Source organism: Pseudophryne corroboree, chromosome 5, assembly GCF_028390025.1.
Source record: "Pseudophryne corroboree isolate aPseCor3 chromosome 5, aPseCor3.hap2, whole genome shotgun sequence".
Taxonomy (NCBI): domain Eukaryota; kingdom Metazoa; phylum Chordata; class Amphibia; order Anura; family Myobatrachidae; genus Pseudophryne; species Pseudophryne corroboree.
Window position 1 is genome coordinate 76,083,783 of NC_086448.1, and position 27,589 is coordinate 76,111,371.

The 27,589-nt window shown below is 45.7% G+C and overlaps 1 protein-coding gene across 2 annotated transcripts in view; it reads left to right on the forward strand.

Moving 5' to 3' along the window:
• The window catches only part of VPS50 (VPS50 subunit of EARP/GARPII complex), a 548,228-nt gene that overhangs the window by 355,947 nt on the left and 164,692 nt on the right, over positions 1–27,589 (forward strand). For both annotated transcript variants that reach the window (XM_063921392.1, XM_063921391.1), the window contains exon 13: positions 14,309–14,441. In XM_063921392.1, coding sequence (XP_063777462.1) covers positions 14,309–14,441 — 133 coding nt within the window. The remainder of the gene's footprint in view (positions 1–14,308; positions 14,442–27,589) is intronic.

The following is a 27,589-nucleotide window of genomic DNA, read 5'->3' on the forward strand; positions in this document are numbered from 1 at the left end:
AGATGTAGCAGATTTCAGAAAAAATGTCACCACATTTAAATACAAATACATTTAAATACAAATACAACTTCGGGTAGTTGTATTTGTATTAAAATGTGGTGACACCAGACTCTTACCTATTAATACATGAATTGCTATTATTATTATTTATATTGTGCCACAAGGGTTCTGCAGCACCTAGCAAAGTAGATAAATGAGCCAGACAGGAAAACAATGACTTGCAGTACAAGACAATGTAGGACAAGTACAGTACATGGTATACAAACATTGCTGCATCAGGGACAGGTCGATTAAATAATCCTTATAATGGCAGAAACTGAGGGTTAGGTGCTGTTGTAGGGAGTATGGAGTAGAAAATAGTCTTAGAGAGGGAAAAGCACATGAGGAGAGAGGGCCCTGCTCATGAGATCTCACATTCTAAAGGGGAGGGGCAGACAGACAGGGGTGACACAGATGGGGTATAAGTGAGCATTGAACACAGGCTTAGGATGAGAGACAGCTGGGTTTGATGAAGAAGTGGTTCTTGAGAGCCCATTTGAAGTTTTGTAGAGTTGTGGAGATAGGGAGAGGTAGGGAGCACCACACACAAAACCTTGGAGGCAGGAATGAGAAGAAGTAATTAGTTGGGAAGAGAGGTGGCATTTGTCTGTGGAGCAAAGAGGGCAGGTGGGAGTGTAAAGGGAGATAAGGTCAGATATGTAAATGGTAGAGGAATAGGTGAGGGCTTCGTAAATGAGTGTGGGAAGCTTGGATTGGATTTGAAAGGGGAAGGGGAGCCAGTGTAGAGCTTGTAAGAGTGGGTTGGTGGACGTAGTAGTACTTTGAGAGGAAGATGAGCCGGTCAACAGCATGAGAATAGATTGAAGTGGAGAGAGGCGTTTGTCAGGGAGGCCAGATAGGAGGAGATTACAGTAGTCCAGTCTGGAGGTGACCAGTGAGTGGATGTCGGTCTTAGTAGCATCTAGTATGAGAAAGGGCCTGATCTTTGAAATAATTTTGAGATGGAAGCAGCATTACTGCAAGAGATTCTGAATGTGTGGTTTGAGAGAGAGGGAGGAATCAAGGATAACTCCAAGATAGCACACTTGGTGGCTAGAGGAGATAGTTTTGCCAACAATAGATAATGAAACTGTGGGAGGTGAGGTAGTGGGAGAGGGAGGGAAGCTCAGCTCAGTCTTAGACATGTTAAGTTTATGATGGCGCTGGGACATCAAAGAAGACCTATAGAGAGAGAGAGAAGAGGAGAGGTCCAAGAATAGAACCTTGGAGGACACCTACTGTTAGGGGAAGTGCAGATGAGGTGGAGTCATGAGAAAAGACAGAGAAGGAGCTGTCAGAGAGGTAGGAAGTCAGCCAGGAGAGGACAGTATCACGCAGACCAGTTTAGTGAAGGATGATGTGTTAGTGTGGAATGGGCAGCTAGTAAAAGAGGCAGTGATCTAAGGAAGGGAATGGAGGCAGCAGGAAGCCACAGACTGACAGTTATATAGTGGGAGGGGCATGACCTCCTAGCAGCACAGAGTATATCAGGAGATATGTTCATGGGTACAGGACTGCATGTGACTTGGTCAGTGATATGATGTATGGAGACAGAAGGAAGCCACGGACAGAGTTATATAGTGGATGGCAGCGGTAGATCTACAATGAGTGCAGGGTGTGCGGTGTTCACAGGCTCCCAGGTCTGGGGCAGCCTATACCATGGACCCATATATTATACTTAACACTCCGGAGCATGGTGCCCCTGCTGTGGAAATAAGAAGAAAATGGTGCAGCTGCCATTTTGCAGAAAATGTGCGCATGACTTGTAGAGAGATTACCGGGAACATGATGCCTATGAAATGTAAAGTGCCAGAGTCAACTTGCAGATGCGCCGATGAGAGAGGATGAAGGCCCAGCACAGAGGCTGCACATGGGCCTTCCTCTCCTAAATTGCACCTGGTGGAGGGAGCAGGGTCCTCAAGCAGCACAGAATAGTAACATGAGGCGACCACTTTTACATTAAATTCAGTTTCTGCATCCAGCTATTTGGTTTTATTTGCTCAGCAGGGGCAGATTGGGATTGAAAACCAGCCCGGAAAATTTATGGAAGCAGCCCGAATGGGAGTGCGGTCTGATGAGGGGGCGGGGTCTGTTGAGGGGGTGAGATCCGTCCTCATAGGCCTGATTGTATGCAATTGCAGCCTTCCTTGTGTGTTTTGCTGCAGTTGTTTCTTAGACCAGGGGCAGATTGGGAACTAAATGTGGTCCTGTAAAATTGTGTAGAAGTGGCCTGACATGGGCAGCACAAGAGGTAGAACATACCGTGTAGCCATGGCAGCATGACTGGATGGCAGAGTTGCTGTACTGCAGAGATGGAATAACAGAATGAATGTGGACAATGCAGTGCACTGAGTGCAGTGAGCTGCCTGTCATGTGGGGCTACATAACAACACACAAAACAGACCCCACAGACACGTTGGCCTACCAGGAATCTTCCTGGTGAGTCCTATAGTCATTCTGCTCCTGTTGCCCAGTGATATGTAACTGTACCCAGTGTATTAAACATTCTGTTGTATTTTGGGGGGATGTTCTTTATTGTTAAAAGGACAGAGAAAAAAAAAATCACTGAAGGGTTAAAAAAAAAAAAAAGGGAGACACCCCATTAGATTTGGAAAAGGACATCTTAGAAATCTTGCAACTTATGGTGCTCATACACTTGTGCGATGCCCCGCGACGCAACATCGCGGGGGTCCGCAGCGGCAGTTCAGGTGCGATGAAATCGCGCCTGCACTGCCAAAGTGATTACCATGCGATCATGTGATAGATTGCATGGTAATCACGTGATGGGCACGTCACCGCCGAGTGGGAGCGGCCTCTGGCCGCTCTTGGCAGGTGCCTATCGCGCATCGCAGTGCGATATAACGCATGTGTTTTTAAAAACACATGTAATCGCACTGCGATGCGATAAATATTAAGTGCAGCACATACTATCATGAGACCCGATACTCGACCGACATGCCCGCGCATTGCGTCGCATGGTACCTTAAATGTGCATACAATCCTTCAATTTCTCTCACAGATGCGGTCAAAATCGAAGGATTGTACCTGATCTCTCACAGGTGTATGGGCTACATTAAATGAACACCAGCGACTCTATGCAACTAATTTTATACTGCTGAGAAGTCTGACTCTTTATTAGTTTCTGCCTTTCCTCTTCTCTCTCCCACCCACGTGTTGGAAGCGTGTGGGAGTTGAGCCTTTCACTGTGCTCATTGCTTTGTGAAATGGGTAAATAACCCCAGCACATCCTTCTTACAGAAACGACTTTGCCTCTTCATTATTCCGTAAATCTCCTCAGCCAGGCACTTCAGAGGAAATGCATTTTGTTTGGGGATAAATGATGCCACATTATCTTCACTAAATTTAAATTTGAGTCATTTGTCTTTTTGAAATCAAGGTCTGTTCACTGAGGAGACCTCCGGCATCTTGATAAATTCATTAAAATGTGCTAAAATTCTAATCTTGTGTACTTGTTCCCCAAGGGGACTTTCCTCAGATTGAAGGGGTACTTCAGCCTATTGACTAAAAATACTACATTTGTTACTAAAGAATAAAACATTCAGCACTAAAGAGAAGGTTTTATTTAAAAAAAACTTTAAATTTGTAAATATGGCTGGTTATACCTTTACTGAGATGACTGGGCTACTTGTAATACCTTTACATACATTATGAGGGGTTCTTGATGTAATTGTATACTATGTAAGGTAGAGCTGGTTCATCCGTTATATAATATAGGCTCTTATATAACTCACAGTAGGCACTGCAAATGGAGGGAAAGGTGGTACCAAACGAGTATGGGGTATAGGGCCCAGTAGGGTCTTAAAAGACTCTCATTTAGGGTATTTGCAGAAATTTGGACAGCATGGTTGGCGTAGTGATTAGTATTGCTGACCCACAGCACTGAAGTCGAGAATTCTCGGTCATCGCTGGTCGGGGTGGCAGGTTATGTGGCCTCTGACAAAAAAAATTAACACTAGTGTGTTTTGTGTGTGTTATAGAGACTAAGGGACTGGTGCGCTAAGCCTTGGTGAGTGATGAAGTGGAGAGAAATAAAGGACCAATCAGTCAGCTCCTAACTGTCATTTTTCAAACACAGCCTGGAGCTCATTGGCTGGTACTCTCTCTCTCTCTCTCTCTCTCTCTCTCTCTCTCTCTCTCTCTCTCCACTTTATCACTCTCCAAGGCTTAGCAATCTCCCTGTTGTAAGCTCCACTGGGGCATGGACTGAATGACAGACTTATTCTCTGTAAAGCGCTGCATAATATGGGGGTTATTCAGGTTTGTTAGCAAACCAAAAAAAGCACACTAGTGGGCAAAACCATGTTGCACTGTAGGGGGGTGGGGGGCAGCTGTAACCTGTGCAGAGAGATTTAGATGTGGGTTGGTTATATGGTTTGTGTGCAGGGTAAATACGGTCAGCTTTATTTTTACACTGCAATTAAGATTTGTTTGAACATACCCCACCCAAATCTAAGTCTCTCTGCACATGTTATATCTGCCCCCCCCCACACACACCTGCCGTACAACATGGTTTTGCCCATTATTGTGCTTTTTTTGGTTTGCTAACAACTCTGAATAAGGCCCTATGTGCGCTATACAAATAACTGTTAATAAAATAAAAAAAGTTTGGGGAACTCTTCTTTAGAGTCCTTTTGTCAGCATTTGGAGTCTTACCTCCAGTTCTGGTCCCTGTGGCCTTCCTGTTAGTCGGCTGGTGTGGCTGCGGTGGATAGGAGCTGCATCAGCAAGATCCTCCGGTGCTACTGCTGGGCGAGCATGGCAGCCGGAGGTGTCTGTTTCCAAGTGTCCTGTTGCTGGAGTGCAGCGTCTGTTAGGCTGAGGCCAGAGTTAGTGGCTGTGTGCTGGTTCCACATGTGTCCTCTGTGCAGGAAGCCGCCATATTGGAGACCAAGCCAAGCCAACAGGTATCCCAGTTCGCGTCCAGCCAATCCGGTGCTGTTTCCCCTTATAAAAAGGGGTGTATGCTTAGCTATGGTGCCAGTGCTTCAAGTTACTTCAGCACGTCACACCACGGCCAGGAATACAGCACATGGCGGCCAGGAGCACAGCGCAGGGCGGGCAGGAGGGAGCTTAATGTGACGTCAGCATGTCACATCGCGAACTGGACGGGGCTGTGTCTCGGCAGCGCGACCGTCCATTACCCCCAGGAATTTCATTTTTACCCCATTTGAGGTAATTTACCCCTGTTCCCCGACCACTGTGGTAGAGGATCTCCGTTTGCTATCAATGCTCACAGTGATCCTCTCTTCAACATCGTTCTTCAACTCATCTCGTCATTCAGTGTTCTTCAGCATCGTTTACAAATCACAAGTCATCTCTTCATTCAGTGTTTTTCAGCATCATTTACAAATCACAAGTCATCTCTTCATCCAGTGTATTTCAGCATCGTTTACAAATCACAAGTCATCTCCTCATTTGGTGTTCGTCAACTTCGCTTACAAATCACAAGTCATCTCCTCATTCAATGTTCTTTAGCATCGTTTACAAATCACAAGTCATCTCATTCAGTGTATTTCAGCATTGTTTACAAATCACAAGTCACTTCTCCATTCAGTATTCTTCAGCACTGTATACAAGTCACTAACATTTTGTTCTTTAGAACTCACTCGGACTTCTCTCCTAGTTGTGGTGTATTATTGAAGTCTCATTAAAACTGAATTAATCTTTCTTCAGTGTATCGTTCTCTGTCACTGCCATCATTGCTTACCCCTCTTCATCTTCGTGCCAACTCTTCAATCCATGAGTAAGAACTGTGGGGCAGATGTATTAACCTGGAGAAGGCATAAGGAAGTGATAAACCAGTGATATGTGCAAGGTGATAAAGGTACCAGCCAATCAGCTCCAATATGTAAATTAACAGTTAGGATCCGATTGGCTGGTGGGTTTATCACCTTGCACATATCACTGGTTTATCACTTCCTTATGCCTTCTCCAGGTTAATACATCTGCCCCATTATTCAGCCACCTTGTTTCCTTCCTTTGCCGAAAGCTCCTCCCTCAGTCAATTATCAGTCATCAGATCCTCAACTCATGTCAATGTGTGCGTGGTTTTTCGACTTTTGTGAAATTGCACAAAAGCTACACGTTAATATTTAATAATTTCTTCCAAATGCACTAAATAAATGTAAGTGAATGTAAATATTTTTAAATTGTAGCCTCAGTACCTGTTTTATGTATATCGCGATTACCTGATTGCTGGCAATGTTTTGGGCATGCCGGTTACAATACAAGAGACTGGCAATATTTCCAATTTGACTTTCTAGTAAAAACTAAAGAGGATTAACTTTGTATGTATGCCCTTTCCCTGGTCTGATACCTTCCCTATGTATTATACATGCCAGGATTCCACCTGAGTGTCACTGACCCCAGTATAGTCTACGGCTACATGATTACACAGGCAACATGTCCTCTTATCTGTTTAGCAGAAAATGACATACTGTATAATAACCCAGGCCTGGCATTACTTACCTACCTGCTATAGGCATACTGTAGATGCCAACCGTTTAAATAATAAAAAATAAAGAAAGAAAAAAAATATATATATATTTATTTACACACACAATGCTCCAGACGGCAGACGCCGGAAAGGCATTTGATCACATTAGTTGGGTATTTATACAAGGCCTATTAGAATACATGTGTTTGAATTCCACTACTTTACATATGATTCTAGCACTATGCAGGGAGCCCTCTAATATAGTTACAGTCTATTGGGATTTCTCAGATCCTGTTCAGATTTCAAACGGAACTCGTCAGGGATGTCCATTGTCCACGCTGATATTCGTTTTATGCATGGAGGCTCTAGCAAGAGCCATACAAGCCAACCTCAACATCACAGGCTTACGAGTGGATGGTTCTGAATTCAAATTGGCACTCTTCACCAATGATCTTTTAGCAATTTTTTCCAACCCAATAGTTTCCCTTCCCAATTGATGCAGGCGTTAAAAACCTTTGGCGAAATGTCCTTTAAAACCTATTGCTTCAGATCAGCGTCACTTAATCTTACTATTCCCGCCAACATCCACTTAAGTCTGCAATGGACATTTCCCTTTCCCTTCACATTTAAAAAACAGTACCTTGGAGTGCTCCTTTCTAAAGATATCTCTACAGTACATTCACTTAATTTTGCCCCTGTTCTTACGACTCTCTGATATGAGCTTTCCTCTTGGTCAAGTAAGGGCATATTGTGGATCGGGATGGTATATATCATAAAATTGAATATACTCCCTCGTATACTCTGACTGTTACAAACACTGCTGGTGCTGATCTTTTATGGCTGGTGTGTGGAACTTCATCGTATGATGAGGAATTTTGTGTGGGGTGGGAGAACTTCCCGATTTTAAACATGGTTCTTTATTCAGGAGGAGACATTTAGGTGGTCTCCAACTCCCCCATTTTGGCATTTACTATGATGCCATTATGCTTTGCAGAATCTATGATTGGTCTAGACCAAGTCCTGCAAAACAATAGGTGTCTCTTGAGGGCTTCTTTACAAAATTTCCATTAACTGCTTTGCCTTGGCTCCCTCAGTTACCTGGCATTACACATCCAACTGTGGGTCCAACTATCCTGTCCTGGAGACGTCTGAGGAGCAAGAAATCTATTTAATTTACTAATTCCCCTTTAACTCTGATACTCGATAATTCAACATTATTCCCTCAGGTTTCGAGACAGGCCTTCAGACTGTGGTTTAGTGCAGGCATTTCACGGATTGGACAGTTATATGATTCATCCGGTGTGATGTCCTTCCCTGATATCCAAGATAAATGTCACCTCCTGAATAATTAGATATGGAGATATGTTCAAGTTAAACACTATCTTCTGTACAGAGACCTATGCTTTGAGGATTTGGTGGTTTCTCAAAATTCTTATTTCCATATATTATCGACTATATACAAATATCTGATTGAGAATAATATCTCTACTTTACCAAAATTCACTAAAAGTTTGGAGAAGGATTTGGCTTGGATATCAGTGCCCCAAAATAGAAATAAATCTTTAAAAAGTCTTGGAGTAGCTCCACGAATGTATTTACTCTTGAGACCCATTTTCCCCGATGGTACTGTTGCCCATCCACTTTATCTGAGATGTATCCTGGGGTACCTGCTGGTTATTGGAGGTGTGTTGTGGATCTGGGGGTCTCCACTTCATATATGGTGGTCGTGTCCAATTTTGCGGCCCTTTTGGTGTGATGTAATATTGATTGCACGTAATATTGATTTCACGTGAGATACTAGGCTTAGAGGTACCAGACGGCCCTGAAATTTGTCTTTTAAATTTACACACCTCACCCTTATCAGTTTACAAGAAGTCACTGTTGAAATATTTCAGCAATGCAGCTAAGGCCATTATACCTGTGCACTGGAAATCTACCTCCCCCAACCCTTACTGACTGCTTTAAAAGGACAGAAATGTATAGATCTATGGATGATATCATATGTCCTCTCCTGATGAGTTCCAAACCTATTCTGTGTTCTGGTTTACAACAATTTTGTGAATCTGATAGGTACAAATCCCTTGCTGATGCACCCTAGTTCACCATCCGTGATAAGTTGCCTTAGAACAGCCCAGCACTTTCACAGTGCCCTAGTGGTATACCTCTCCCCACCCTTCCTAAGTATCCGCCCCCTTTTCTTTGTTGGTCTTTTTTCTTGTCTCTCTTTTCCCTCGTCTCTTCTTCACTTGAAAGTTTTATAGCATTTATTTTATTTCTGCTCTAAGATGGACACTCTGTTTTCCTTTTTGTTTCTGCTGTTTGTACCATGGTTGTTATCATGCTATATATCTTGTATTTTGAAGCTTGTTTAAACTTTCATTTATACGAATATGCAATTTTATTCTTTTTTTTTTGTGTGCTGTGATCCTTTTTTTGTGCTGTGATTCATGGTTGCCTTTTTTCTGTCCATTTGTGATTTGTTTTTGTTTTTTTCAATAAATAGTACATGCATAAAAAAAGACTATAGAGAAAATACTGTATTCATGTAATGTGCCCAACTTAAACTTTAACAACTTAAAGTACTGATAAAGCTGATTATCTTTACAGGAATGAAAGCTATACCTTAAAAACACCTTAAATACACTTTAAACCTTTAGCCGCAGTGGCCGCTATACTTAATTCACACCGCACCTTTTACGCTATTAGCGTAAAAGGGTTCCGTAGTGTACGTACTTTGCGTACACACGCCGCGCTGACGGTACAAAGTACTCGCAGCGCATACACACCCAGAGATACACTTTAAACCTTCTACAGCAATGCTATGCAATAATAATACACTTTAAACCTTAGCAGGGCAATGAGCACACGACACCAATTGTGAGTTTACCGCTGGGTTCCGACACCACAGTGGATTATTTCTGAAAGGGGGTTTACCATACAAATTATACGCTACAATACAAGACAATATATATAACAGAATAATGGCTACAGGTCAATGTACATACGTGAGTATATTCGCGTGCGTTTCCCGGTCCGGTCCTCCGTCATCAAATAGATAATGTTGTGAGTCTTGTGTCAGGCCGGGCTGCAGCAGGCTTTATTTATACAAGTCTTCCAAAAGCAATACAATGGATACTGTAATCCCTTTGTCCATTGGACACAGGAATGCACTTTTACAGTACAGGAGAGGTCATAGGTTGATTTGAAAAGGTAGGCGATGTCTTTCTCAACTGCTCTTGTGGGTGGTCTCCTCTGGATTCCTGCCGCATACATAATATACAGTAAATACAGTTTATATCTATATTCTGCTTCTGCGCATAACTATCCGCAGGAACATGCGATCTTCCGCAGACCAACACCGGAATGTTACCCTTAAAATACCCTACAGCTGGATACCAAATACCACATTATAACCTTAGTCTGTCCCCTCCTATCCTGTAAAGGTGAATCCCTTTGTTCTGCAACCATTTAAACAGCTATAACTTTCTGATGTGGTGCAAGGAGACTATGTGTACATTGTGCACTATTTGGATTAAATATGTAATGTGTTTTGATGGCTCTCCACGCGTACACAAACTCTGCCGTAAATACCCATACCACGCACCGATGCGCAGGACCGCGGGAGCGACCATACGCAAATTGCGGATATGTGCACGCACGGCAGAACAAGTGCACGCGCAGTGGGCATGTGTGTGCAGTTTGTACGTGATGTGTGTTCTGCAATATTTTTCGACTTGGACAGTACGTAATCCGTAGTCGTCATATTCACATTACAGTTTCCAGATTGTAGCGTGTTGGTTGGTAAAATGAAAATCCTATTAGGAGATAATTTGCGAGGAGGATCCAGAGATTTCGACTGCCTAGGGGCCTCTACAAGGTTTAATACGGCACTGCCTATTTGTAAACACTTGTGGCCGTCTTCCAAAGGACAGCCAGGTGCTATAGTGAGTATGCTCTCTCTGTAAACGGGGAATCTAAAGGTGATGGCTAGGTGTAGCTATACCTCACATGGTCATGAACAGGTTTGAAGAATCAGATATGACGATGTATTTCTGCCACTACGGAGAAGCATAACTTATTTCAGTTCCTCCGGAAAAAGAATAGTCCTTGGGGCAGGGGCATTCTACTCAATGTAAGAATGGGGGGATATGCACTGTACATCCTTTGGGGACTGTCTAGTCCACCAAATACTGACTCTCTGACAAAATCGGACAGGTACATAAAATAAAATATACTTTTATGTCAGCATACATATTGTAGACGAGTCGTTAATTATTTTGTTTTTTTATTATTTTAATTCGAATAAATAAATCCTCTGGTTTTTATGTTGTAGTTAATGTTTATTATTATTATTTTTATTATTTTATTTGTTTTGCACTATCAATTCTATTTTTAGGAGAAGACGTTGCACTTTTTTTTTTAAATCTTTTTTTTTTTTATACAAGTTTAATTACACCGTTGAGGCAACATTACCGTATATACTCGAGTATAAGTCGACCCGAATATAAGACGAGGCACCTAATTTTACCACAAAAACCTGGGAAAACTTATTGACTCGAGTATAAGCCTAGGGTGGGAAATGCAGCTCTAGCCGTACACAGCCCTAATACTGCCAGATATGCCCCCACAGTGCCAGATATGCCCTCATAGTGCCAGATATGCCCCCACAGTGCCAGATATGCCCTCATAGTGCCAGATATACCCCCACAGTGCCAGATATTCCCCCACAGTGCCAGATATTCCCCCACAGTGCCAGATATGCCCCCACACTGCCAGATATGCCCCCACACTGCCAGATATTCCCCCACAGTGCCAGATATTCCCCCAGACTGCCAGATATGCCCCCTCAGTGCCACATATGCCTCCCCCCAAGTGCCAAATATGCTCCCCCAGTGCCAGGTACAACTTACCCTCCCCACTCCCCCGCTGTTTTGTGAAGGAGGGACACGGAGGGCACAGCGCGCGCCTCTCCTGTGTCCATCCTGCGTCTCCGGCGGCAGCGGCGGGTCTATTAAATGAAGTGCCGGTTCATGAGCCAATCAGAGCTTACGAACGCGTACTTCATTTAATAGACCCGCCGGAGACGCTGGAGGGACACAGGAGAGGCGCGCGCTGTGCCCTCCGTGTCCCTCCTTCTGAGGCACTGACTCGAGTATATGCTGAGGGGGCTTTTTCAGCATAAAAAAAAGTGCTGAAAAAGTCGGCTTATACTCGAGTATATACAGTAATTTGAACTGTAATAATGGTACATGTCGCCTTCAGTAGCTGAAGTGTGGACTTTTCGTTACATAAGCTGTATTCTTAAAATGTTTTATTTAAGCCACAAATTGGTTTCACCCACTGTGTTTGATGTAGGAACCTAAATGTACTGTATTGTTCCCTTGTCTTATTTATTTTATTTATTAACATTTATGTATACCAATAGGGTCTTAGTGGGAGTCAAACCCAAGTCCTCAGTGCAGCAAGGCAGTAATGCCAACCACTACGCCGCCAGTGCTGTCCACTAATAAAATATTCCCGTTTTGATTTGATGGGACTGTCCTGTCGGGATATAGTCGTTAGGTCGACACAACTTAGGCCGACAGTCATAAGGTCGACCACTGAAGGTCGACATGGTCATTAGGTCGACAGGTCAAAATGTCGACATGAGTTTGAAAAAAATAAAATTAAAATTTTTGGCCTTTTTTCATACTTGAAGATTTACGAGGACTACATTTGGGAACGGTAACCTGTGTCGAGCACAGCGAGGCACCTTGCCCGAAGTTCGCTCGCCATGCGAGGGGACACGGTGCACTAATTGGGGTTCCCCGTCACTTCACGAACAAAACGACACCAAAAAAAGTCCAAAAACCCATGACCTAAGTTGAGTCGACCCAATGACCCATACCCGTCCTGTCTTCCCGTCTATCAGCAGTTTGTCCTAATGTGGTTTCAGCTGGGAGCTATGTGCCACTGTTTGATGTCCTGTTAAGGTAGCGTGCAATGAAGAAATGCTTTTAATGAAGGGAAGATCAAATTAGGGTGACATTATAAAACCCATTGTGACGTGGACACTCCTAACCCCGAGTTAGAATATTCCGATGTTGGAAGATAATTTTGGGTGGAAGAAAGGTTGCTGTCGTGGGAAAATGGATATACATGGGAGTTCTATTTTATATACAATTCAGTTGTGGAAGCGACAAGCTGAGAGAGGTGGAGGCCAGTTCATTCTGATGAGTGCATGAAAGGGATGCAGTTAATATCCCGGCAATCGGGATACCTGCGCCGGGATCCCGACCGCCAAGAATGCCGACAGCGGCGCCATGGCTATTTCCTCTCGTGGGTGTCCACGATACCCATAGAGAGGGAATCGAACCTGTGGTGAGCGCAGCGAGCCACCGAGCTCGCAATGGGCTCCCTAGCGCTCTCCCCACTGCCGGCATTCTGGCACCCAGGATCCCGGCATCTGTATTCTGACCGCCGGGATCCCGGCCACCGAGCTTCCATAGCCAACCCGCATTGAAAGCACATACAATGACATCTGTCAGACCTTATTGATTGAAGTGAATGTAGGCCGGCTCAAGAAATGAGACTCCCTACAGATGTGTAGATATAAAAGAAATGATTGACCTGAAGAGAGCTGGACACCAACACCCATGTGTAACATACCTGATAACAGAATAATTCCTCCCTACACACCTCAGCCTGCTGCCCTGTGACGCAATGTTCTCTGCATTCCTCGGGAAAGTTATGTTGCCGAAGGCAAAGTTATTCCCACTTGCCACATCTTGCTGTACGTTTGTCCACACAATTGTGTATACTGTACATAACCGTTTACATCCAGTAAACGTAGTCATGTTGCATTAGATTGGTCACAGCATTGTCTGTGCAGTCCCACGTTCATACTTCAATTAAGAAAGAACAATTCAGAAGCTTTTGTTTGTCTCAAGCATGGTATTAGATACTTCAAGGTCTTATGATTCAGCTGTTATGTTAGTTCCTGTGGCGGTTCGTTACCTGCTCTGCTGAATATGCCAAGGTCAGAGCCTGTTACGGAGTATGACGGATTATACAATTATACCTGCTGCTAAACAGGTCTGATATTTTTCCATTAGGTTGTGAGCTTCCTCTCGAGCTGAACCCTCTGCCCTTCCCTTTGCTTTAACGCCTACATAGATTTTGTCTATAGTACCTTGTATATCCCTGTTTTTATGTATGCCCTTTTTCCGGTATCCGGTCTCAAGTTTGACCACACTTAGGTCGACAATGTCTAGGTTGACCACTATTGGTCGACAGTAAGTTGGTCGACATGGTTTCTAGGTCAACATGGACTCTAGGTTGACATGTTCTAGGTTGACATGACAAAAGGTCGACTTGAGTTTTTCACTTTTTACAAAAAAAAATTCAACTTTTTCATACTTTACGATCCATATGGACTACAATTGGGAGCGGTAACCTGTGCCGAGCGCAGCAGTAGCGGAGCGAGGCATCTTGCCCGAAGCATGGCGAGCAAACACGGTGCACTAAATGGGGTTCCCAGTCACTGTACGGAGAATACAACACCAAAAAAAGTGGAAAAAAACCTCATGTCGACCTTCTGTCATGTCAACCTACTACATGTTGACCTAGAGTCCCTGTTGACCTAGAAACCATGTTGACCTACTTACCGTCAACCAATAGCGGTCAACCTAGACACTGTCGACCCAAGTGTGGTCGACCCTGCATACCAGATCCCCTTTTTTCCCCACTCTCCCTCATTGTGGCACTTTACCAATCTATGGCAATAATAATAATAATAATAATAATAATATTGTCTTACATGTTCCTTTGCAGCATATAACATCTGACAGCTACATCCCATGCTTAACAGACCTCTGCAAGGCCCTTTGGGAAGTTATGCTAAGCTACTTTCGTACAATTGAGTGGCATGAGAAATGTGATCATGAGGAGCCCCAAGCGACATCTGGTAAGAGTTAGAATTCACACGTCATGGGAATGAGACATTGGCCACGTATTACGGAAAAGTAATGTATAGTTGAAGGGTTGTAGCAAGCCCCTCCCATTATCTGTACCATTTTCTAGTTATAAGCTGATTAAACATCTTGCCTTCTCCCATGGGTGCCACAGGAAGATTACATTATATTGTCAGCTGCATTGGGACATGGACCGGTCTCCCCAAATATAGTTTTATGGTTGTACTGCACTGCACAATTTTATACTCTCCTACTTTTCAGTGGTCCAGATGAGAGGTAAGGGGTCACGGTGTCCCTGTGGTTCTGCCCCCACTGTGTAATACCGCAGTTCTCAGCCAGGGATCCGGTAAGGATCCCGGCGTTCAGGATCCTGGCAGTTGGAATACAGATGCCGGAATCCCGACACTGTTCAGAATGCAGACGCCGGCATCCCGACATGTATCTAAATGCTGGTGCCACAATCCCGTTCGGTTCCCTCCCTGGGGAGGGTTAGGCTGCGAAGGGGGAAGGGTTAGGATTAGGCTGCGGGAACGGTGTGTGTGTGTGTGGGGTGGGGGGGGGGGGGGCGAAGTTTAGGAACCACCGTTGTGGGTTAGGGATGGGCTGCAGGGGAGGAAAGGGAGGGTTAGGCTGTGGGAAGGGAGGGTTAGGGGGGTAGGGAGGAGGGTTGACATACTTACCCGACCCCTCAGGATTCTCTGCCTCGGGATTCTGGTGTCGGTCATATGATTTCTGGCGTCCCATCTGCCGGAATATCGTATGTATCACCTCTGCCATGATTGTGCAAAATGTGTGATCAAGTCCCGAGACTGCTCACTTCACAGAGGAAGTGGGTCTGATCTTGGGGACTTGTTTTCTGTTCCGGTAGTGTGCTGGAACGCTGCAATATTCGAGATTCTCCTGGTCATTCTGGGAGAGTAGGCAAGTATGCATGGTAGGTCAGTGTTATATAATAAATGATAATGACTCTCTTTTGTGGTGATGGAAAGTATTGTTGGAATCCACTTTTCATACTCTGTATGATGCTGTTACCTTATGCAGAGGTGCCCCATTTGCACATTAATGATGGTGGTTACAAAATGTGGTAGGGTAAGACGCATTGCTGAATATATTATGTTTGTATTATTAACATTTATCTGTATCGCTCCTAGCGCATATTCTGTTGTTCTTTACATTTGGGAACACAGGGGCTAATTCAGACCTGATTGCTGCTGTTTTCGCACAGCGGGCGATCAGGTCTGAACTGCGCATGTGCAGGCGCCGCAGTGCACCGGCGCATGTCAGAGATGCGGTCGGCATCTCAGCCCAGCGATCGCCTCTGCCTGATTGACAGGCGGGAGGGAGGGGGCGGGCCGGCAACGCAGGCGTGCCCGGACCGTGCAGGGGGCGGGCCGCGGCAGCTGCGTGACATCACATGCAGCCGCTGCGACCTGGAGAGTGACTGGTAGCTCCCTGCCAGCGCGCAGTGGCTGCGTTGGTAGGGAGCTACTCTCCAGGTACAAAAGCATCGCCGCTGTGCGATGCTTTTGTACTTGTGCGGGGGGAGGGAGGGGGGGCGGCAGAGCCAGACATGCGGGGCAGACTAGCCCTGTGCTGGGCTTCCCCCTGCATGTCTGTGAAAGTGATCGTAGATGTGCTAGCTTTAGCATATCTACGATCAAGTCTGAATTAGGCCCACAGTGATAAAACAAGAATGTGTTTTAACAGACAGACAGAGCAAGCTTAAAATACATAGGGGAATGGCAATATGATACATGATGTTAAGTGCTGCATATTGCTTACCAATCCAGCCAGAATGTAGGGTACAAACTACTTAGGGGGTCATTCAGACCTGATCACTCGCTAGCGTTTTTTGCAGTGCTGCGATCAGGTCAGAACTGCGCATGCGTATGCACCGCAATGCGCAGGCGCGTCGCACGGGTACAAAGTGGATTGTTGCTGTGCAATGTGTTTTACGAAGAATCTATTTGCACAGCCGATCGCAAGGTGATTGACAGGAAGAGGGCGTCTGTGGGTGGCAACTGACCGTTTTCAGGGAGTAGTTGGAAAAACGCAGGCATGTCCAAGCGTTTGCAGGGCGGGTGTCTGACGTCAATTCTAGCCCCGAACAGGCTGAAGTGATCGCAGCGGCTGAGTAAGTCCTGGGCTGTGCAGATACTGCACAAAGTTTTTTTCTTTTGTACTGCTCGGCTGCACATGCGTTCGCACACTTGCACAGCTAAAATACACTCCCCGGTGGGCGGCGACTATCTGATCGCAGGACTACAAACAACTGCTAGCGAGCGATCAGCTCTGAATGACTCCCTTAGTGCGCCTTTTGGTTCATTCACACAGCAGTGTTGGCAAGAATGTTTGCTTGTAGTCACATGGTTGAGTAATAAAGAACACACATACATTTTGTTTGAACTGTGCAGAGGGGAGACAATTGGTTAGAATAGATGTATGTTGGTGTACAGATGTATCCTAATACACCTAGCCTTAATGCGCCATATAACGATAGACGCCTGGCTCAAGTGAGCTGTGCCGAGGGATGTCACCTTTTTTTATCTTGATTGCATCTTCTTCTCAATCAAATGCGATAAACTGCTTCATAAGACTGCACTGATTAATTTGATATGCGACACTTGTGTTGAGGTTTTACCGCTGCTGCTGCTATCATTCGGATGCTGAGTAGACAGTCACTTCTAAAGGTATTTGTAAGGCCTTCCGGGACATACCTAGAAACGTAGAATTTGACGGCAGATAAGAACCATTTGGCCCATCTAGTCTGCCCTAAACACATGTACACACACACTTACACACTAGGGTTGTTTTTTTGTCTTTGACATCCTCACGACAGATGTGTCCAGCTACAGCTTTGATGCTTATATCAGCTTGCTGTAGTGGCATTCTGCGCTCGTTCGTATCGCTGCCTGCTTCCATAGGAATCATTGGAGTGGTGGCAGTCGCATGCACACACTGCCCCATTGAAGTGAATGGATAGCGGAGCATATGAATAACGTATGCCCTGCTGTGCTGGGTGTTGTAGGTTAGGGTATTAGGATTAGTTTACTGGATTGGGTTAGGGTATTTGATTTAGGGTTAGGGTATAAGGCAGTGGTTCCATAACTTTTCTGAATCACGGCGCCCTAGAGTAACACAGAGGCAGATGTATTAAGCCTGGAAAAGTGATAAAGCAGTGATACTGTAAAGGCCAGTACTCACTGCCCGATGTGGAAGAGATGTGTGCTGAGCGAACCGCTCAGCACAGCGCAATGTGTGCTGAGTGGGGGGGGGGGGGGGGGCGGGGGCGCTCATTTCACCCAGCAGGTGAAATGAGCGACCTGCTAGATTGGCACCAGCGATAGCGATGCGCGGGGCTGCGCATCGCTATCGCTGTGAGGGGTACACACGGAGCGATCATGCTTAAGTTCTAAGCAATCTAGTCAGATTGCTTAGATTTTAAGCAGCGATCGCTCCGTGAGTACCCCCCTTTAGTGCAAGGTGATAACGCACCAGCCAATCATTACGGGTTTGAAAAACCACAGTTAGGAGCTGATTGGCTGGTGCGTTATCACCTTCCACTTATCACTGCTTTCTCACTTCTCCAGGCTTAATACATCTGCCCCAGAATTTCTTTCATGACACTCCTCAGCCAAAAGTTCCTTATTTGAAGATTTAGAAAAAAAATGTAATTAGGTAAGTTGTGTTTATATGTCTTCCTTAGGTTCAGTTATATTGGGGTCTATTCATGAAGCGGTGAAAAGGTTGGAGAAGTGAGCCTGTGGAAAAGTTGTCCATGGCAACCAATCAGCTGCTCCGTACAAATGTATAGAATGTGAATTATAAATGTTACTTCAATGCTGATTGGTTGCTATGGGCAACTTCTCCACTGGCTCACTTCTCTACACTTTTCACTGCTTCATGAATAGACCCCGTGGTGAGGGAAGAGATTTGCTTCTGTTTGTCCACTTGTTTTATGATTCTAAGCCACCAACACTGGTTTTGCCTATTACATTGATCAGAAATAATTTGAATTGCTCCTGGACCACCAATCCAAAGCACCCCTGCAAGTGTCCCGAGGCTCCCCAGGGTGCCACGGCACACAGTTTGGAAACCCCTAGTATAAGGGTTAGTTTGGGGGATGTTGTTAGGTACTAGGGATAGGATATTGGGCTCAGTTTATTAGATTGGGTTAAGGTATTAGGGGTTATGATTAGGGACAGGTCTGGGGTTAGGGTTGGATTAGGGTCTGGGGTTAGGGTTGGATTAGGGTCGGGGGTTAGAGTATTAAGGTCAGGGATAGGCTAATTGGGTTAATTGCACATTACCTATAGATGAGAACTCATTGCGACTCGGACACGTGCAGTGCAGAAAACATTGATCAACTGCTGCACACATATTGCAGACCTCTGACTCCGACCCTGTATGCAAACTAAGATGCAAAATTGAGGGAAAAGTAGGAAACTTTGAGAATAAAGACACAACGTGGGAATTGCGCCAGGCATCTCACACTATATGATGCACAATGTATAGGTATACAAGGACTTATTTGTATATCTCTTTTATGTTCTCAATATATTCACGCTGCTCTCACCACCTTCCTCAGGCTAGTGCTCCCAGCAGACCAGGGTCAGGACAGGGCGCAGAGGTGCGAGAGCACGCGTCACTCCTGGGGGCTTGCCCAGCACTTACAGAGGTGCTGGGCTTCCACCAAGTCCCCCCCTCAATGTGAATAGATTCTGTACGCACGGCATCTATTCACCCAACGGCGATCGAAAACAGCAACTTTTCCCACCCGCAGGACGCAGCGGCCCGCAGGTGGGAACGGCGCTGTTCAGACTGTTTCAGTGTGGCGTCGCAATTAGGGCAGGGTGCATTTTGACACTTTAAAATTGGGCCCTGCTAAAACAGCCTAGCGTTCACACTGCATGTCACTGTGGGTAGGCTGAGGTAATGTGGCCTAGTCCAGCACTTTTCTGTTAATTATTTTATCTACATCAGTCTGTCCTATGTCTGTGCTCTGCTCCTCTACATAAAGGCACTCAGAAGTCTGTAACTGCACACTTGCCATTATCGAAAGGAATGCATTAGTTTATATAAGATGTAAAAAGTAGGTTTCATAATCCATCCAGAGAGATATGTAAAAGATAACATGTACCACAAATCCTAGTGCCCATATAATTTGTTGCAGCTAGAGTCAGTGGCACTGCTGACACAGCTCGGAACACCTGGCTCGGCGGGTGTGGTATGCAAGGCCGACAGTAACTATGTCGACCACTATTGGTCGACAGTAACTATGTCAACAGGGTCTCTAGGTCAACAGGGTGTAGGTCGACAGGTAAAAAGGCCGACATGAGTTTTTAATGGGGGGGGGGGGGGGGGCGGGGGGGGGTTTGGTGTCGTTTTCGCCGTACAGTGACCGAGAACCCCAGTTAGTGCACTGTGTCCCTTCGGGCTACTATTCCCAATCGTAGTCCACGTGGATCGTTAAGTATGAAAAAGGTCAAAAAAAATTTGAAAAACTCATGTCGACGTAGTTACTATCGATCTAGAGACCGGATCCCCGGCTCGGCAAGGAAATGAATTCTTAGCCATGGGTGTTGAGTGTTAGCTGTTTGTTTCATGAGAAGGATGCTTCTGGAACACTGCTTTACGCTGAAAGTACAATGTGGTTGTTTTTGAGTCTTTCCTTGTTTACGTGCTTTTCTAAAAATAAATTGCATCTTGTATTCTAATGACAGTGTTACGTAAAATAAATATGTGCTTAAACCTTCTGATATGCAGAACACCCCTTTTACACAGGCTCTGTTATTACGGCTGTTGTTTGTCCCAAACCTCATTATAGATAAACACTAGTTATTCTCATTACTCCCTGGCTGTTCTAGAGCAGTATCTGTAAATCCCGTTCTATCCTTAGAGATTTTGTGTAATGTCAATGAAATGATAGTTCCCTCCTATATGATGATAGGAGCAGGGACGTACGGTGAGGTAAATGGCTGAGGCGGCACTGGCTAGTACCACACCCAGATTTACACACTATATGAGCCCAAGGGTTTCTGTGGGCATTATACACAGGTGCAGCAGTATATAAATGTGGACATTATACACAGGTGCAGCAGTATATAAATGTGGACATTATACACAGGTGCAGCAGTATATAAATGTGGGCATTATACACAGGTGCAGCAGTATATACATGTGGGCATTATAAACAGATGCAGCAGTAAATACGTGTGGGCATTATACACTGGTGCAGCAGTATATAAACGTGGGCATTATACACAGGTGCAGCAGTATATAAATGTGGGCATTATAAACAGATGCAGCAGTAAATACATGTGGGCATTATAAACAGATGCAGCAGTAGATACATGTGGGCATTATACACAGGTGCAGCAATATATACATGTGGCATTATACACAGAAGCAGCAGTAAATGTGGGCATTATTCACAGGTGCAGCAGTATATACATGTGGGCATTATACACAGGTGTGGCAGTATTTACATGTGGGCATTATACACAGGTGCAGCAGTATATACATGTGGGCATTATACACAGGTGCAGCAGTATATACTGCTGGAAATTTGGTGAGTGTTGATCAGAGATGTGCGGAAAAGATAGGCCATAGACTTTTTACTCCAGAGTTTTACCTATAAAAATGATTACAATTATACAATGAAGATATATCTAATATATTTTTTGTGTTTTTCATATACTTTATATACAGTAGTCAGAACTCTGGCTTATACATTAGTATGACAGGTAAAAAGTCCTGCCTCACCCCACCACACGTCACTGGTTAGGAGTATACTGTGTAAATTACATATACACGCATGATTGCATATGCAGCATATTAAAATCATTATTGAGGACTTTTAAGGTACGTTTGACTAGTCCGTGACCCTTTTCTGAGAGTTGTATACTGGAAGGAGCAGGGTCTCTCTGCAGCACAGAGTATATCAGTGATGTGTGTCATTGCAAGGACAGTGCTGGATATGACAGGCAGTCACATGATATGTGGAGGGGACTGGTGGTAGCGAGAAGCCACTGAATGAGTGTTTCCAAAAGTACCGAAACCTGGTTCAATGGCTGTGGGATTACTGTGCTGGATTGGCCAGTAAACTCGCCTGACCTGAACCCCATAGAGAATCTATATGGCATTGCCAAGAGAAAGATGAGAGGGAACAATGTAGAAGAGCTGAAGGCCGCTATTGAAGCATCCTGGTCTTCCATAACACCTCAGCAGTGCCACAGGCTGATAGATTTCATGCCATGCCGCATTGAGGCAGTAATTCATGCAAAAGGGGCCCAAACCAAGTACTGAGTACATATACATGATTATACTTTTCAGAGGGCCGACATTTCTGTATTTAAAATCCTTTTTTTTATTGATTTTTTGTAACATTCTAATTTTCTGAGATTTTGTGTTTTCTTAAGCTGTAAACCACAATCATCAAAATTATAACAATTAAAGGCTTGAAATGTCTCACTTTGCATGTAATGAGTCTATATAATATATTAGTTTCACCTTTTAAATTGAATTACTGAAATAAATGAACTTTTGCAGGATATTCTCATTTTCTGAGTTTCGCCTGTAGTGGAAGGTTGGAGTTCCCAGCAGCACAGATTATATCAGGAGATGAGTGATGTATTATGGAGGACAGGCCTGCATGTGATATGTTTAGTGGTATGATATGTGGTAGAGAATGGAGTCAACAGGAAGCCATAGACTGTTATAAAGTGTAAGGATCAGTTTCTCCAGCAGCGCAGTGAATGGTTTTTATATTTAGGCTACGGGAGGGGTTGGCTGGGATTAGTGGTAGGGTGAATACTTACCTTGAAGCCGTCTGTATCCTTCTGTCAGTCTTCTGACTGTCAGGATCCCGAATGATGGGATTTCGTACCCAAGCCGTGCAGAATCCTTTTCTTTTCTTTTGGGGGTCTTGGGTGAGGGGAGTTGGGGAGGGGATTCTCAGTCATAGTTGGCTGGTTTAAACCAAATGGTTTTTTAAAAAGAAAAACACTGTTTTCTCTGACGTCCTAGTGGATGCTGGGAACTCCGTAAGGACCATGGGGAATAGCGGCTCCGCAGGAGACTGGGCACAAAAGTAAAGCTTTAGGACTACCTGGTGTGCACTGGCTCCTCCCCCTATGACCCTCCTCCAAGCCTCAGTTAGATTTTTGTGCCCGGCCGAGAAGGGTGCACACTAGGGGCTCTCCTGAGCTTCTTAGTGAAAGTTTAGTTTTAGGTTTTTTATTTTCAGTGAGACCTGCTGGCAACAGGCTCACTGCACCGAGGGACTAAGGGGAGAAGAAGCGAACCTATCTAAGTGGTGGTAGCTTGGGCTTCTTAGGCTACTGGACACCATTAGCTCCAGAGGGACCGAACACAGGCCCAGCCTCGGAGCTCGGTCCCAGAGCCGCGCCGCCGGCCCCCTTACAGAGCCAGAAGCAAGAAGAGGTCCGGAAAAATCGGCGGCAGAAGACATCAGTCTTCAACAAGGTAGCGCACAGCACTGCAGCTGTGCGCCATTGTTACTCAGGCACACTTCACACTTCGGTCACTGAGGGTGCAGGGCGCTAGGGGGGGGCGCCCTGAGCAGCAATGTAAACACCTTGGCTGGCATAAATACACCACATATAAACCCCAGGGCTATATGGATGTATTTTAACCCCTGCCAGAACTCACCAAAAAGCGGGAGAAAAGGCCGCCGAGAAGGGGGCGGAGCCTATCTCCTCAGCACACGGGCGCCATTTTCCATCACAGCTCCGCTGGAAGGACGTCTCCCTGACTCTCCCCTGCAGTCCTGCACTACAGAAAAGGGTAAAAAAGAGAGGGGGGCACTAATTTGGCGCAGTTTTGATACTAACAGCAGCTATAAAGGGAAAAGCACATTTTATAGTGGTATTCCTGTATATATATAGCGCTCTGGTGTGTGCTGGCATACTCTCCCTCTGTCTCCCCAAAGGGCTAGTGGGGTCCTGTCCTCTATCAGAGCATTCCCTGTGTGTGTGCGGTGTGTCGGTACGATTGTGTCGACATGTTTGAGGAGGAAAATGAGATGGAGGCGGAGCAATTGCCTATTATAGAGTTGTCACCCCCTAGGGAGTCGACACCTGAGTGGATGAGCTTATGGAAGGAATTGCGTGACAGTGTCAGCTCTTTACGACAGACAGTTGACGACATGAGACAGCCGGCTACTCAGCTTGTGCCTGTCCAGGGGTCTCAAACGCCATCAGGGGCTTTAAAACGCCCGTTACCTCAAATGGCAGACACAGACACGGATACTGACTCCAGTGTCGATGATGAGGAGACAAACGTGACTTCCACTAGGGCCACACGTTACATGATTGAAGCAATGAAAAATGTATTGCATATCTCTGATAATACAAGTACCACTAAAAAGGGTATTATGTTGGTGAGAAAAAACTGCCTGCAGTTTTTCCTGTATCCGAGGAATTAAATGAAGTGTGTGATGAGGCGTGGGTTTCCCCCGATAAAAAACTGATAATTCCTAAAAGGTTATTGGCATCGTACCCTTTCCCGCCAGAGGATAGGGCACGTTGGAAAACACCCCCTAGGGTGGATAAAGCGCTCACACGCTTGTCTAAACAGGTAGCACTACCCTCTCCTGATACGGCCGCCCTAAAGGAACCTGCCGATAGAAAGCAGGAGAATATCCTAAAATGTATATACACTCACACGGGTGTTATACTGCGACCAGCAATCGCCTCAGCCTGGATGTGTGGTGCGGGCGTGGCGTGGTCGGATTCCCTGACTGAAAATATTGATACCCTAGATAGGGACAGTATATTACTGACTATAGAGCATTTGAAAGATGCATTTTTATATATGCGTGATGCACAGAGGGATATTTGCCGACTGGCATCAAGAGTTAGCGCGCTGTCCATTTCTGCAAGAAGAGGTTTATGGACGCGGCAGTGGTCAGGTGATGCGGATTCTAAAAGGCACATGGAAGTATTGCCTTATAAGGGGGAGGAGTTATTTGGGGTAGGTCTATCAGACCTGGTAGCCACGGCAACTGCTGGAAAATCCACATTTTTACCCCAGGTAGCTTCTCAACCTAAGAAGACGCCGTATTATCAGGCGCAGTCCTTTCGGCCCCATAAGGGCAAGCGGGCAAAAGGCGCCTCATTTCAGCCCCGTGGCAGAGGGAGAGAAAAAGGCTGCAGCAAACAGCCAGTTCCCAGGAACAAAAGCCCTCTCCCGCCTCCGCAAAGTCCTCCGCATGACGCTGGGGCTTTACAAGCGGACTCAGGCACGGTGGGGGCCCGTCTCAAGAAATTCGAGATGTCTCCCCCTCGCCGTTTCATAAAGTCTGCTTTACTGACGTCTCCCTCAGACAGGGAGGCAGTATTGCAAGCCATTCACAGGCTGTATTCCCAGCAGGTGATAATCAAGGTACCCCTCCTGCAACAGGGAAAGGGGTACTATTCCACACTATTTGTGGTACCGAAGCCGGACGGCTCGGTGAGACCAATTTTAAATCTAAAATCCTTGAACACTTACATACAAAGGTTCAAATTCAAAGGTTCAAGATGGAGTCACTCAGAGCAGTGATTGCAAACCTGGAAGAAGGGGACTATATGGTCTCTCTGGACATCAAAGATGCTTACCTACATGTCCCAATTTACCCTTCTCCAAGGGTACCTCAGGTTTGTGGTACAGAACTGTCACTATCAGTCTCAGACGCTGCCGTTTGGATTGTCCACGGCACCCCGGGTCTTTACCAAGGTAATGGCCGAAATGATGATACTCCTTCGAAAGAAGGGAGTTTTAGTTATCCCTTACTTGGACGATCTCCTGATAAGGGCAAGATCCAGGGAACCGTTGGAAATCGGGGTAGCACTATCTCAGATAGTGCTGCGGCAGCACGGTTGGATTCTCAATATTCCAAAATCGCAGCTGATCCCGACGACACGCCTTCTATTCCTAGGGATGTTCCTGGACACAGTCCAGAAAAAGGTGTTTTCTCCCGGAGGAGAAAGCCAGGGAGTTATCCGAACTAGTCAGAAACCTCCTAAAACCAGGCCAAGTGTCAGTGCATCAGTGCACAAGGGTCCTGGGAAAAATGGTGGCTTCCTACGAAGCAATTCCATTCGGCAGATTCCACGCAAGAACTTTCCAGTGGGACCTGCTGGACAAATGGTCCGGATCGCATCTTCAGATGCATCAGCGGATAACCCTGTCACCAAAGACAAGGGTGTCTCTCCTGTGGTGGTTGCAGAGTGCTCATCTTCTAGAGGGCCGCAGATTCGGCATTCAGGACTGGGTCCTGGTGACCACGGATGCCAGCCTGCGAGGCTGGGGAGCAGTCACACAGGGAAGAAATTTCCAGGGCTTGTGGTCAAGCCTGGAGACATCACTTCACATAAATATTTTGGAGCTAAGGGCCATTTACGATGTCCTAAGCCAAGCAAGACCTCTGCTTCAAGGTCAGCAGGTGCTGATCCAGTCGGACAACATCACGGCAGTCGCCCACGTAAACAGACAGGGCGGCACAAGAAGCAGGAGGGCAATGGCAGAAGCTGCAAGGATTTTTCGCTGGGCGGAAAATCATGTGATAGCATTGTCAGCAGTGTTCATTCCGGGAGTGGACATGATGGCGTCCCGCCTAAACAAAAAATTGGACAGGTATTGCGCCAGGTCAAGGGACCCTCAGGCAATAGCTGTGGACGCTCTGGTAACACCGTGGGTGTACCAGTCAGTGTATGTGTTCCCTCCTCTTCCTCTCATACCAAAAGTACTGAGAATTATAAGACGGAGGGGAGTAAGAACTATACTCGTGGCTCCGGATTGGCCAAGAAGGACTTGGTACCCGGAACTTCAAGAGAGGCTCACGGAGGACCCGTGGCCTCTACCTCTAAGAAGGGACCTGCTCCAGCAAGGACCCTGTCTATTCCAAGACTTACCGCGGCTGCGTTTGACGGCAGGGCGGTTGAACGCCGGATCCTGAAGGAAAAAGGCATTCCGGATGAAGTCATCCCTACCCTGATCAAGCCAGGAAGGATGTAACCGCAAAGCATTATCACCGCATTTGGCGAAAATATGTTGCGTGGTGCGAGGCCAGTAAGGCCCCGATGGAGGAATTTCAACTAGGTCGATTCCTGCATTTCCTGTAAACAGGAGTGTCTATGGGCCTAAAATTGGGGTCCATTAAGGTTCAAATTTCGGCCCTGTCAATTTTCTTCCAGAAAGAACTAGCTTCACTACCTGAAGTTCAGACGTTTGTAAAAGGGGTACTGCATATACAGCCTCCTTTTGTGCCTCCAGTGGCACCTTGTGATCTCAATGTAGTTTTGGGGTTCCTAAAGTCACATTGGTTTGAACCACTTGAATCTGTGGAGTTAAAATATCTCACATGGAAAGTGGTCATGTTGTTGACCCTGGCCTCGGCCAGGCGCGTGTCAGAATTGGCGGGCTTTATCCTGTAAAAGCCCTTATCTGATCTTCCATTCAGACAGGGCGGAATTGAGGACTCGTCCTCATTTTCTCCTTAAGGTGTTTTCAGTGTTTCATCTGAACCAACCTATTGTGGTACCTGCGGCTACTAGTGACTTGGAGGACTCCAAGTTGTTGGACGTAGTCAGGGCCTTGAAAATATATGTTTCCAGGACGGCTGGAGTCAGGAAATCTGACTCGCTGTTTATCCTGTATGCACCCAACAAGCTGGGTGCTCCTGCTTCTAAGCAGACTATTGCTCGTTGGATTTGTAGTACAATTCAGCTTGCACATTCTCTGGCAGGCCTGCCACAGCCAAAATCTGTAAAAACCCATTCCACAAGGAAGGTGGGCTCATCTTTGGCGGCTGCCCGAGGGGTCTCGGCGTTACAACTTTGCCGAGCAGCTACTTGGTCAGGGGCAAACACGTTTGCTAAATTCTACAAATTTGATACCCTGGCTGAGGAGGACCTGGAGTTCTCTCATTCGGTGCTGCAGAGTCATCCGCACTCTCCCGCCCGTTTGGGAGCTTTGGTATAATCCCCATGGTCCTTACGGAGTTCCCAGCATCCACTAGGATGTCAGAGAAAATAAGAATTTACTTACCGATAATTCTATTTCTCGTAGTCCGTAGTGGATGCTGGGCGCCCATCCCAAGTGCGGATTGTCTGCAATACTTGTACATAGTTATTGT